This window comes from Syngnathus leptorhynchus, chromosome 13 (assembly GCF_054491065.1).
Source record: "Syngnathus leptorhynchus isolate UIUO chromosome 13, UIUO_Slep, whole genome shotgun sequence".
Lineage (NCBI taxonomy): Eukaryota > Metazoa > Chordata > Actinopteri > Syngnathiformes > Syngnathidae > Syngnathus > Syngnathus leptorhynchus.
This window is the reverse complement of record NC_141207.1, coordinates 9,096,980-9,110,026: the sequence shown is the minus strand read 5'-3', so window position 1 is coordinate 9,110,026 and position 13,047 is coordinate 9,096,980. Positions and strand designations below refer to the sequence as shown.

Below are 13,047 nucleotides of genomic sequence, written 5' to 3'. Positions count from 1 at the left end.
TACAGAAAGTAAACGAATGGCGACGTGCTCGGAGGGGAACAACAAGCGGAAGTGGAGTTCTGGGAAGCCAATGATTGAGGCCCAGTCGAACGCTGGCTCGCTCGCGGCGAGGGCGCATGAGCGTCCCGAGCGGGAGGGGTGTGTGAAAGCTCCGTGTTGCTCCACTAACCTACTTACCATAATCTCTCTCCTCATTTCATAACTGCGCCCGCGTTACATGATACGCTCGTCTTGGTACCCACGTCGGCCAATCAATTATTCAGTCAGCGTTATTAATGTTTGGGCTTTGTGCGCCGGCGGCCTTTGCTCCTATCGACATCTGCGCAGGACAATTCATCGCGATAAATGTGTTCTTTTAAGTCATGAAAATGTGAGATGAAAAAATACACGCACACACACACACACACACACACACACACACACACACACACACACACACACACACACACACACACACACACACACACACACACACACGCATTGTCAATGTACCCAATGAAAGAAAGCAACTTGTTGACTCACGTAATACCCTCAAATGAGATTAACGTGTGTTAATCCGGTGATATAATGAACTTCCTCTAGTGTTGCATGTATCCAAAAAGAAATCAGGAGGCACCTCTTGAAAGGCAACTGACCTGATTTTTGATGAGTTTTTTTTTTTTTTTTTGCTTTGACTTGTGAGCAACAAATTGAGATGTTACATGCTAGCAGTGAACTAAATTCACATCACGTCACAACAAGATGCAGTTTAGTTGATAGTAAACAATTCTTTTAGAATCCGGAATCCAAGCCAAACTTATTGTAACAATTATAATTTTAATGCATACTTTATATACTGTTGGCATCCATATCTGTTTCGGGGTTTTTCTTTTTCTTATTGTACTGTAGCTATAGATATATATATAGTTTTGCAATGTGTGTACTTTTACAGTAACAGCTGCAAACCTCATTTTGTAGCCCTCTATTAGTTCTGCTATGGCAATAAAGTTACATAAAGTTGCATTGTTTAAATGGTGGCAAACGTACTCTGCACTTAAGCAAGAAGTACAGACATTGCTGTTGGAAAAAAAAAAGACTCCAGTTCAAGGACGAAAAAAGTACCAAAGTACAGTCAGTATAAATAATTTATTTCCCACCATGAGGTTTCTCGTGGAATTTCTTTTTTTTTTTTTTTAAACAGGAGCGAAAGATAAGTTTGTTTTCCATCATGAAACCTTTCTTTTAGATGCTGTATTCACACGCGCCATGTAGTAGTTCCCACGCTGCGTGGCCGTTGGCTTGAACTGACACACTGCCACACTTTCTCACGCACGCGCCAGCCAGCCTGCGTGCGCGCGTGTGTGCATACGTGCGCGCGCCTGTAGCGACAACGGCGGGCACGCACGCGGCGGGCGGGCACGCTCGCTGGCTGACTGGATGGCTGGCGGGGTGACGATCATGTGTAGTCCACGCGTCGTTTAAAGTAGGTTAGCGCCAGCCGCAGAGCAGGAAGGAAGAAGCTGTGAGACCATCGCGCGAGTTCACCGCAACGACCCAACCGCAAAGGCAAACCGCGTAGAAAGTGGGCGAACTTTTACATACCGCAAAGTATCGTATCGTGGACGCGCTTTCTATTTCTTTTTTTTTTTTTCCCCACTGGCGAAAAGGCTCCACGAGCCGTATGAGGAGTTGCTGTTTTTACAGTTCGGAGCAAGTTCAGTTTTCACCCCGGCTTTTTTCTTTCTTTCTCCACCTCACAACAGAGGAGGAATTTCATGACTCGCATAGAATAAATCGACGACATGAGAGGTAAGTTTGCCCTTACAACAAAGTTTGGGATTCCTGCAAAATAAGAATGTGCACTTTTTTGGAAAGCATTTAAACGCACTTTAAAAAATACAAGAAATAGAGAAAAAATATATATCTCTCGTTATTTTATGTCAAATATACGTTGCAATTTTGCATCTTTGCACAAAATGGAGTTAGTTTGTTAGGTGGCCGGTATTATTTTTCCGAGTGCGTATGTTGCCTCTCTGGTGACTTTACTGCGGTTATGTAAGAGCGAGAGAGGGAATGGCGAAGGGAGGGTGCGAGCTGGCTGATTCAAACCTCCACGAAAGACACTTTGCGCGCCTACTTTGTTGAATTTCACCATTTTTTATTTACTTTTCTATTAACATCAGCTCCGAGTTTAACCGAGTTCATTTTCTGAGACTAAATATGGCCAATGTGTGTCCCACTTGACCACCAAAATAATATATACTAAAAAAAAAAAAGGCTTTACAGTACTGTAAAATATTGCACAAGTGTTTCTTTTTGTCTGTTGAGTGTATTCTTGTTTTCATCGGTATGGTGGACAATGTGTTATGTAGAGGTGGAGGATAGGAGGTGTTCCACTGACCTAGTTATGTCATTGAGGATTACAGTGTGTGTGTGTGTGTGTGTGTGTGTGTGTGTGTGTTTGTTGAAATTACTTTCCAATCGAGAAGGATGCTAATCTTTTATTGTGTGCACTCAATATCGATTTGTAACCATAAATGTAAGATGACCATGCACTAGCATGAGCTGTCATAAAAGGATATTTTATCAAAAAAAAAAACAATGTATTTTTCCACCTCTACCAGTCACCATTCTGTATTCACAAAAACTTTTTTTTCCTGAGCTATTTGATGGGAAAAGGCACCAATTTGCAGTTTTGTTACCTTTCAGTCATGAAATAAAATTCCACAAGATGGTGCCAAAGCTGTGATGAAAAGGAAAGTAGTAATTATTGCAAAGGATGGGATTAATTGATCCTCCCTGATAATCGCCACGACTCTTGTTTTTTCCTTTCCTGTATATTGCAAGACGTAAGTGTCCGAAGGTGTCCCTGCCGTTGTTATGATGTCAGCGCTGCGGCCAAGCCGGATATGGGCACAGCAAGCCCACATTTAAACATGAGGCACAGCAGGTTCAAGTTAAGCTCAGTTTCCTCTATCAGCTTGGGTTACTCATATCAACCCAAGGGAACAAGAGAGACCCGCGTCTGGATTTAGTTGGATAGGATAGGAAATTTCGCTCGGCGTTGAGCATAGACGAGTAATCCTAATTCGAATCGATATCAAATGACATGAATTATTATTAATCATATTTCAAAACCAATTTTATATTTTATAACCTTTTGAGGAATGAAAAGGCTGCCTCATATTAAATGAAAACAAGGGCTATTTTTTTTCCCTCTGACTGCCGCGCTACGATGAAACCGTGTTGAGTTCACGAGGATCAAAAAGGCCCCCCGGGGGTGCCGCAAAGGTCGAAGGTCACACAGTGCTCTCCAAGAACGCCTCCCGGGCCGCTATCCGCGCAATGCGCAAACTTGCGGGAGTTCACAGCGAAACTCGGTATGTGTCAAGGTGCCCTCTCCCCTCGCTGTCGACCGCACGCTAAGATTCCGTTCCACAATTATCTAGACTCCATTCGTGTTTACAAGAGCGCTGTAAATAAATATTTTGCTTAGACGTTTATTTGGTGGTATCTTGAAGAAAAGTAGTCAAACTCAAGGCGACTCCAATATTTTCATTTGTGCAAAAAAATCACAACTGAAATAGCAATGGCCTGGCGTCGGTCTGTACCTGGAAGCAAAATGATTATTATGGGAAATTATCCAATTTCACTTAATTGGCCTGAAAACGATTCCTCTCATCCCTGTGCGTGTCTATTTTCAATCCCTGTAATAAATTCCGAAGCGTGTCATCTTTGCCCTCATCTAAACAACACCAGCTGTCACACTGAGACTGAGTTTCTGAGTAAATTGAGACGAGATATTTTATTATTATTTCACTGTATGTACTTTTCATAGTCTTGAGGTTTCTTCCAATGTGAAATATGCGCCTTGGCTCAAAGATTGGGAAACACTGACATAATGCGACGGTGAAACGAACCTCGTTCCAGTTTTCCTATTTGGAAATATGGTGAACTGAATAAATGCTAGCGTGTAACGCTCAAGCTACATCCGCGTCAGATAATGATCTCATCTTGACCTACGTCGGATCGGTATGTCGATTATTCCCAGCCCTTATTTTGACACAAAGCACCTGTTTAAAATTAGAAAATATTCAATGTCACCCAAAAAACAAAAATCTACTCTGCTTATGTCCCGCAATTGTTGTCAGCAGGTTAATAACATTTAATTACAATAATTGCATTACATTTGCAGAGTTATAGCGGTACAACAATGAGGTGAGGATTTAGCCACAACTAATTAAAGAAAATGTACTTCTTAAGTGTTTATCCGACCGCTAGCCTTTCATTGTATACAAAAAAAAAAGGGCTGACCTCCAAATCTTAAAAAGTCCTTTTTCGGATGTGTGTTGACGGAAATATGCCTTGTGGGCATTTTGTGACTGTCAGCATTGCGTTGTGTCTGGATTATGCTTTAAACTGTGCTCTACCGGTCGGCTGGAAACATTCCGCACCGCAAGTGTAAGTCGATCTGGTGTGCGATTTGGCCCGCTTGTAAATGATGAATTGCCCTGCGGCCATCTTGCGATTCCTGTCAGTCCAGAAAACATGGCCGTAAATGTCAGAATTGCCCCCGCGGCGTCCGGCCGCACTCGAGGCATGTCACAGGGCTCTGTCACGGGCCCCTTTGTACTTGTCACCTCACACTCGCTGTAATCACTTAAACATGCGGTTTATTTTTTAACAAGTCGGGTGTCGGGTCATATTTTGTTTTCAAGGTAGGTCAGAGAGGTTAAAATGCCGAGTCGCTTCTTCGAAAGCATTGCAAAACATATTTGAAATGTCTGCCTTGACTTGGGACTGCGATATATCATAAAAATAAAAGTCAGGCAGTGTTCTTTTCCAAAAGTAGGTTAAGTACAGTATTTCAGGTAAGGAGCAGGTAAACAGAACCTTGGACTGTTTGATTAGCTCGTATGAGAGAGCAAAGTCCGCTCTGACAAGCCTTTACAACACTTTTCCCTTCTAAAGTCCTGAGCGAAAATTGACAGACTAGCACAGACGTGACTAAAACTATTAAATTTCACAAATTACATTAATGGTCAATATCCAAATTTGTGAGTTGATGTTTGTATTCGCTCAGAAAAAAGGCAAAATGTGTCTATAGGCCGTCGCGTAGCGTAGAGCTAAGTGCTAAAGTCACAGTTGCTTTTGCGTAATCGTGCTAAACCGCCTTGGCGGAGGTAACAAGTTTAATTTATGTCACACCGCTGCTATAAATTGCCCCACTCTCTTATCTCATTCATGCTAATAAGTCTTTAGCTTTTATTGCTCACATGTCGTAATTACACAGACATTTATTTGCCCACGGGATCCGTCTACCGTCGGCTGCAACCGGAGCAAAAAATAGATTTATGGGCACAGCTGAAATTTCACTCCCGATACTTGACATGCTGCAACAAGTCGGGAGCCGCCATTGGCTACAGCTGTTCTTACTCGACTGTACTTTGACGTTTTGAATAAAGCCAGATGTCGGGCGAGTTTGGAAACAACCACCGACTCGCCCTTTTAAATCTGTTAGCGGTGATGTGTTTTGTAAAAGTTTATGCGTTACTGGTCAGCCTTAAAATGGGAGGGGGGGGTCCTCCTGCTGCATGAATGGGAAAGTGTGTCAGTGGAGCAACTCGGGCTCGGCAGGCCCGATTTTGCTCCCTCAACTGACTGGCAGGTGAGGCGGCGAGTCAAAACGCACAATGAGAGCGGAGGGCGGGCGAAAGAGGAACGTCATCCGGTTGTCGGGGCAACCACCTTTGAACGCGTGCATTTGTGGAATGCGGCCAGACTGCGGTTATATAACAGGCTGCTGGGAGGGGCGGCGGAGGAGCAATAGAGGGAGCAGCAAAAAAACAAACTGACATTTATTTATTTATTTATTTATTTATTTATTTATTTTTATTCATTCATATCTTTACAATGCTGGCCACAAAACGAGATATGTCACCATTGTACAGGAAGTGTGGATGAAAAATATCCAAGTCATTTATTATTTCAATGATAGCTCTCATTTTTTTTCTTTTCAAGATCTCAATCTCTTCCCCAACTCAATTCTGAGTATTTTATCAAAAAGACTTTAGAAACAAAATAAATGTGGGGGGAAAAAAAGCCTATTTTATTATTTTTTTTTTTTTTTTGCCTGAACTGAAAATGTGAGCAGTCAATACAATAGCTGCTTAGTTTTACCAAATTCTCAAAAGTTGTTTTGCTAGATGAGCATTTTGGTCTTCCTAGAGGAGAAGCAAGAGACGGAGGGAAGGGAGAGGCGCGAGCCATGAAACTTTATAACCTCGAGCCTCCGCTAATGCAATTGACCTGCTATTCTGGGCTTGAGGAGGCCCAGCTACTTAGATAAACAACATAATGAAAAGAACATGCTGTTCTTTGCTAAGAAGGCTCAAGCTTCCACAATGAACTGGAGGTGCATAATGTATACGCCGGCTCCCGTGTCAATCACGGGAGGTGCTGGGTTCGCCGTCGTTGTCGTTTTGCGCTAGCTTTCCACTCGTGTGACGTTTTTGACTACCGTGAACCTTTAACGCGTTGCCTGACACCATTTGTGTACGTCAAATGTGGACGAGATAAAAAGCAAATGCTCTTCCTCAAAAAGGCGCAGCATTTCCCTCTTTCACTGGTCAGTGTACATTCCATTCGAGTTGTATTGTGTGGCTGTGACAATCAGTCCCAAAAAAACAAGAATCATGCGGTACCTTGAGAAAAAATTTGAAGACCGTGCTCTTAAAGCCATCATTTTTATCTTAAATTATCTTTCACCATTGGAATGAATTTCCGAAGTACGTAACTTGGCCACCGGGGGCAGTATAAAGAAACTATATCTTTCAGTAGAATTAGAATTTTTAGTAATCCATTCCTTTCTCTCTCTAGCTCAAATCGAAGTGATACCCTGTAAAATCTGCGGGGACAAATCCTCAGGGATCCATTATGGTGTCATCACCTGTGAAGGTTGCAAGGTGAGTCCTCGCTTACGTCATTGTCATTATGATTATTACACCTGGAATGCTGCCAACAATTTTTTTTTTTTTTGTAGCCACCGCCCAACTGAAATTGGATCATGAACGTTGATTTTTTTTTTTTTTCAGGGTTTCTTCCGACGCAGCCAGCAGAACAATGCCATGTACTCGTGCTCCCGACAGAGAAACTGCCTGATCGATCGGACCAATCGCAACCGCTGTCAACACTGCCGGTTGCAGAAGTGTCTCGCTCTGGGCATGAGCCGTGACGGTGAGGACGGTCACGCACTCATCCTTTACCCGCTTCAAAAGCCGCCTTCCAATAAGATCACGAAGAACTGCTGTGCGACTGAGAGCTTGTTTTTAATTCACACTTCATGAGGAATGTGTGAAAACAATCACAGCTATTGTGTTGAATAGATACAATCTAACTTATTTATGTAGCGTCCACTGGCGGAGCTAGGATTTTTTTTTTTTTTGGGTGGCCACGGGGTGGATTAGCAAAACAAAAATATTTCAAGCTCGAGGAAAACAAAACACACAGACACGCAAAATATAAACTTAGCACACAAAACAAGTTATCAATTATCGTTTTTCTTTTTTTTTTCTTGTATTGTGTCGCCAGCCAAAATTAGAGTTTTACGCAAGCTTGACTTATGCCACCACTGGAAGAAAGAAAATAGAGCAATTATGGGCTTATTAAGTCCTCGCATGTGGACAAACGCACAAAGAGCTGCGACCAGTCGGCCAAACAATAACCCGGCAAACCCAACTCCAGCTTCTTACGTCATTCACTAAGACTAGGCACGCATCCAACATACAATACAAATACTACAGTAGCTACAATAATTAGCACATTTTATAAAACTCCTTGGACATTTTGCAACAATACATGAGCTATTTTTATTTTAGCCACTAAACATAATTTGTGCTTGTCACAGCGGTGAAATTTGGCCGCATGTCCAAGAAGCAGCGCGACAGCCTGTACGCCGAGGTCAAGAAGCACCAGCAGTCGCAGGAATGCGCCGGCGCCGCCGCCCGGGAAGAAAACGGCGACATCGGCGACCACGAACGCACCTATAGAAGAGTTTCCAGCACCGCCCTAGGCGATCTGGACGACTTCACCATGCTGCCCGACGGCCTGCTTTTCGACCTGCCGCTGACCCCCGAGGACGGGGGCGGCGGAGACTACAGCAGCTTGGACATGCTCGCCGGTAGCGCCGGCAGCAGCTCGTCTTCTCAGAGCTCACCGGAACAGACCGGCTTGGACTTTATGGAGGGCAATCACGGCATCAAACACGAGTACCAGCTGTTGCACGACTCTGGGCTCTTCTCGCACGCCATCCACAACCCGCTGCCCGAAGGATGCTCCCTGCTTGAACTCGGTGCGCGTTACTTTTCTAATGCATGCGGTAAATCAATCTGGAGCACGACGCTAATCTTATCGCTCATGTTCTCTCCCTTCAGAGCACATAACTCAGTGCGTGGTGAAGTCTCATATCGAGACGAGCCAATACAGTACGGAGGAGCTGAAAAGAATGGCGTGGTCCACGTATAGCGTGGAAGAGACCCGAATGTACCAATCTAAGGTAGGTTGATGAAGTCATTCACCAGTTCCAAATTGACGTCCATAGCCGTCATTGGTCGCGAACGGTTTTTCTTGATGTTTTTTTTTTTTTTTTCTCCCCTGTCAGTCGGCTGAAGTGATGTGGCAACAGTGCGCCATTCACATCACCAACGCCATCCAGTACGTGGTGGAGTTTGCCAAGCGCATCTCTGGCTTCATGGACCTCTGTCAGAATGATCAGATTATCCTCCTCAAAGCAGGTCAGTAAGATTTCAAATGCTCCCAAGCCCTCAGGGAAAAATTGCACGTTGGGTTTCAGCTGGGAGCTGTTGTGGCCAGGAAGTAGGCCTCTGGGCAATATGGCTCCCCTGCCGTGCGTGTTTATTGCTTGGTTGTAATAGCTGTGCTTATTGTCACATGAAAAGTGCACACGCGGTACAATGGCCTCAAGGGGCCGGCGACTTGACGGAGCTCGACAATCACAAGCATGCAGCGTGACTGGAAAAGAGCCCCATCTGCGCTCCGGCTGAAGAATGGCGGCCGTTGTTTAGACCGCGTGGCGTCACGCTCTGGAGAATCTGTCGATTGGAAATTGTGGATATCACGGCTCATCGTTTTAGACTTGGCTAGATTTTTTGGGGGAGTTTTTTTTCACAATCGGACTAATCGGACCTTCTCGCTCATATCAGCGTATCAAATGAATGTGACATCATCTCTTTGCCAAACCAGATTCACCATTGACGGCTTTGCTGAAGTTCAAAATGCAACTTAGTTACGCAACTATTCGCTCATTAACATCGTCATGAGTTTTTTAACCATTGTGCAATGCCACAGTAACCTTTTTGCTTATTTTTATTTACGATGTGATTTTATTTCTCCTCTGTCCCCATCCAGGTTGCATGGACGTCCTTCTGATCCGAATGTGCCGGGCCTACAACCCCATCAACAACACCTTCCTGTTTAACGGGAGGTTCGCCCCCGCTCACTTCTTCAAAGCGCTCGGTGAGTGCTTCCATCTTCTCACGCTTCTTCCTCATCCTTGACCTATCCGTGACGACGACGTGTTTTTTTTTTTCCGCTTCCTCCAGGCTGCGACGACCTGGTGGCGGCCGTGTTCGACTTGGCCAAAAGCCTGAGTCGCATTCAGATGTCTGAAGAGGAGATGGCCCTCTTCACCGCCGCTGTGCTGCTCTCGCCAGGTGAGCGAAATACCATTTGAGACTATCGCTTAATTGGAGACGCTCGATTCAAATGTACTTTTCGTCTTTCTCTTAGACCGACCCTGGCTGACAGATGTGCAACAGATCCAGAAGCTTCAGGAGAAGGTCTACGTAGCCCTCCAGCGCTGCTTACAAAAAGGCGGCGCATCCGAAGAGAAGCTCACCAAAGTACGTCTGCTGTTTGCCCCCCCTCCCCGCCCCACTTGAATATTTTCTCATCGACTTCCTCCTCCCCCAGATGGTGTCCAAACTTCCTGTCATGAGGTCCATTTGCATGCTCCACATCGACAAACTGGAGTTCTTCCGTCTGGTCCACCCCGAGACGGCGTACACCTTCCCGCCGCTCTACCGGGAGGTGTTTGGCAGCGAACTCACTTTCCCGGACTCCACCGAAGGTTAAGCGTGCACTCGCTTCAAAACAAAACTGAACAATCAAAACAGAGAGTCTGCAACAGAGACCGTGTGAAGGAAGGGGCGAGCGAGTCAAACCACGTCACGTGGCTGCCGCTCGATGACAATCCTGCACGCCCCGTTTTGGGATATGGCTCCTCTCAACTCCCGACCGACCCACACGGCCCCCTCTGGCGCCGCCGCCGCGCCCAAGGGTGCCGGCTAAATCTCTCTCAGAGGGAGCTGGGAGAAAAGATTCAAGAGTGGCCTAGATAATTTGTATTTTCCAAATGATTTTTTTGAAAAAGCATATGTGTGCAGTTCTCATAGCTCCAGTAAGCTACGGTTGAATGTAAACCCCAATGCCGGCCCCTTCGAGCATTCAGCACAGCCTCAAGGCCTGTTTCCGATCCGAATGTACATACTGAATACTTACTTACCTCGGAGATTTTTTTTTTTTTGTGGTAGCAATTCACCGCTTGTCACTCAGCATCAGTTGTCTCCTTTTCGCAAGGTTTTCGCCGCGCAAACAAAGCGTTCAAAGGGACCACCAATCAATCTCAGTCCTTTTTTTTTTTTTTCTCTCCATCTCATGCAGGTATTTATTTTTTTTCTTTTTTTTCCCCCCCTTCAGACACTGAAGTAAATGGGCTCCTTTTGATGCAATCATTACCTCAGTCCCATACGCCTTTCCCTTTGCATATGCCACTTAGAGGAGAGTCGCAAGAGAGATTGTGAATCTATTTTTAGAGTTTCCGTTTTATATTCCGATATCTATATAGTCGTTTATAGGAGACAAATGCACCCATGGTCGCACACATGCTGCCTGCCTGTACCATGAAAGGGTGTTTTAACTCTTGACAAAATCCAGGGGAGAATTAATTGGAACTATTTTTTTTAATTGATAGAATTAGCGGGAATAAAATTAAAGGCTGACTCAAAATGGGGATTTTAAATACACTTTTTTCCCTTTTTTTTTTTTTTTTACAAAATCTAAATATTACAATCGATAATATTTACAACTGAAGAGCTAAAGTTCCGAGCATTTGGACTGCGCCATTATGTGCTATACGACCACAGCGTGTTTTGATTGGAGGGGGCGGAGCCAAAGGATAAAGAGTTGACAGATGGGCTGCTGGTTTATTTAAGCTCCTTAGATGTCGGTTGTAAGGGATTTATTATCTGCGCCAACTCTCACTACAGCACATTTGTGATGAAGTGAGGTTTACTCTTTTTGACCACCCGACATTTTGTGACTTGAACACGAAAATTTTGAGGCAAATTTGGAGCTCCGATTGGTTCTTCAAATTTTTCACTCAACTTTGGAGGTTGCTCAGTCGGATCTATTGACCCTTTACTACCTCATTCCCTCTCAAACATTCATGCTGAAAAGCTTCTGCACGAGATATAATACACTAATATGCTGACGCACACGTCACTCACCAACTTAGGCCCCGCCTTTTAAAGCAACAGATCGACGATGTAGAATGTGAGAATGGCGATGATAAAAAGGCCCAAAAAATACCAGAACCTTTTATAACGCAAAATCAATCGTTCATCCTGAAATTTTACCCCAAATTCTAACATTGAAAGAAAAATAATATAAATTGCTAACAGTATTCCGTATATTGAGACAATCATACACCGGACGTGAAATATTTTGCTCGGATTTGCGTGGCACTGCTGGAACAGTGCTTTTGGCCATACAGCAGATGCTTTCAAGTTGCGTAAAAATAAAAACGAAAACAGCGCACACTAAACAAAAACGAGATGCCGTCGTAGTGGCGGCGGCACAGTGGGGATTGTGCAATTGGGCCTTTGTTGCCAAACAGTGAACTTTAAAGTAGCATAGACATTTTTTTTTAGGGTTCTTTGGATTCTAATATGATAAATTCAAAGCTGACTCATGCGCAGGGTTGGCCGGACTGTAACAAGGTGCAATACTTTGTCGGAGAATGTTTAATGAAGCACGTTTTTTTTTTTTCTTCGTTTTTTTAATTTATTTCTTTCCCCCTCAATCATTGCAATCCTCCACGCCGCAATTTTAGCAGGGCCAAAACGTTCCCGGTTGAAGTTCCTCAGGGTGATAGCTCGGCTCTCTGTCCTGTCCCGCCGTGTCAGCGAGGCACTTAGCACCGACAAACTGTAGATGACCTTTAAACCTTGATCACTGTGTACAGTTCTTGTGAATGTTGGATTACAGGAAGTATCAAGGAATAGAACCTTTTTGATTATTGTTAATGCAGGACACGTTGCGTTGGCATTATAGGTTTAATAGGATATTGATACAAATCAAGAAAAATGTTATAAAAAAAAAAAAAAAAAAAAAAGTGAAATGCATATAAAATTATAATCTCTGATCCTTGTCTTGGTTTTGATGTGATCTTCAATTTTGTCCTGATATGTACCATCATATTTCGCTCCTCAGTCTACGCTAGTGTCCTTTTCGTCTTTCGGAGAGATGTAATTCTATTTTTTTTAAGAGCATTTTTAAATATGTCTCCCTCTTATTTTTTGGGTCATGATCCTTCTGTATATGATATTGTCACTCTATTTTAAGATATATTATTATTAATAATAATAATATTGAATCATGATAGTTGTATATGAGAAGTAATTTATGTCATGTCATGGATATAAGAGCCAGAGTGGTTTTTAACACAAGTGTTATTGCACAATGGTGACATGCTTTGTGGGTTTAAGAATATAATAAAATTATTTTTACAATTAAAAACAAAACGCGTTTTGAACTGATTTGTCATTGAAAAGAACAGACTTTGTTCAGGAAATGCAGAAACTAGTATTCAATTCAATGGCAGATGTCAGAAAATGCAGTTTGGTTTCATAATACAATTTCTGTAATCTAAGAACAGACAACAAATTCCAAATACAAATATCGCCATTTCGAGCATGTATTTTCACTCTG

The 13,047-nt window shown here is 43.5% G+C and overlaps 1 protein-coding gene across 1 annotated transcript; it reads left to right on the top strand.

The window, feature by feature from the left end:
- The first annotated feature begins 1,416 nt into the window (after positions 1 to 1,416).
- On the top strand, positions 1,417 to 11,788 carry rorca (RAR-related orphan receptor C a). Its single transcript, XM_085927437.1, has 10 exons — positions 1,417 to 1,788; positions 6,859 to 6,944; positions 7,074 to 7,215; positions 7,886 to 8,329; positions 8,412 to 8,533; positions 8,639 to 8,771; positions 9,406 to 9,513; positions 9,600 to 9,710; positions 9,787 to 9,899; positions 9,970 to 11,788. Exons 1-10 carry the CDS (start codon positions 1,782 to 1,784, stop codon positions 10,129 to 10,131), a joined length of 1,428 nt encoding a protein of 475 aa, XP_085783563.1. The 5' UTR covers positions 1,417 to 1,781; the 3' UTR covers positions 10,132 to 11,788.
- Positions 11,789 to 13,047: the final 1,259 nt, after the last annotated feature.

Excerpts from the sequence above, each read along its gene's own strand:
- rorca (XM_085927437.1), top strand. Across the intron at positions 8,772-9,405 it reads GATTATCCTCCTCAAAGCAG|GTTGCATGGACGTCCTTCTG; the intron begins GTCAGTAAGATT and ends GTCCCCATCCAG. Across the intron at positions 9,514-9,599 it reads TCACTTCTTCAAAGCGCTCG|GCTGCGACGACCTGGTGGCG; the intron begins GTGAGTGCTTCC and ends CGCTTCCTCCAG.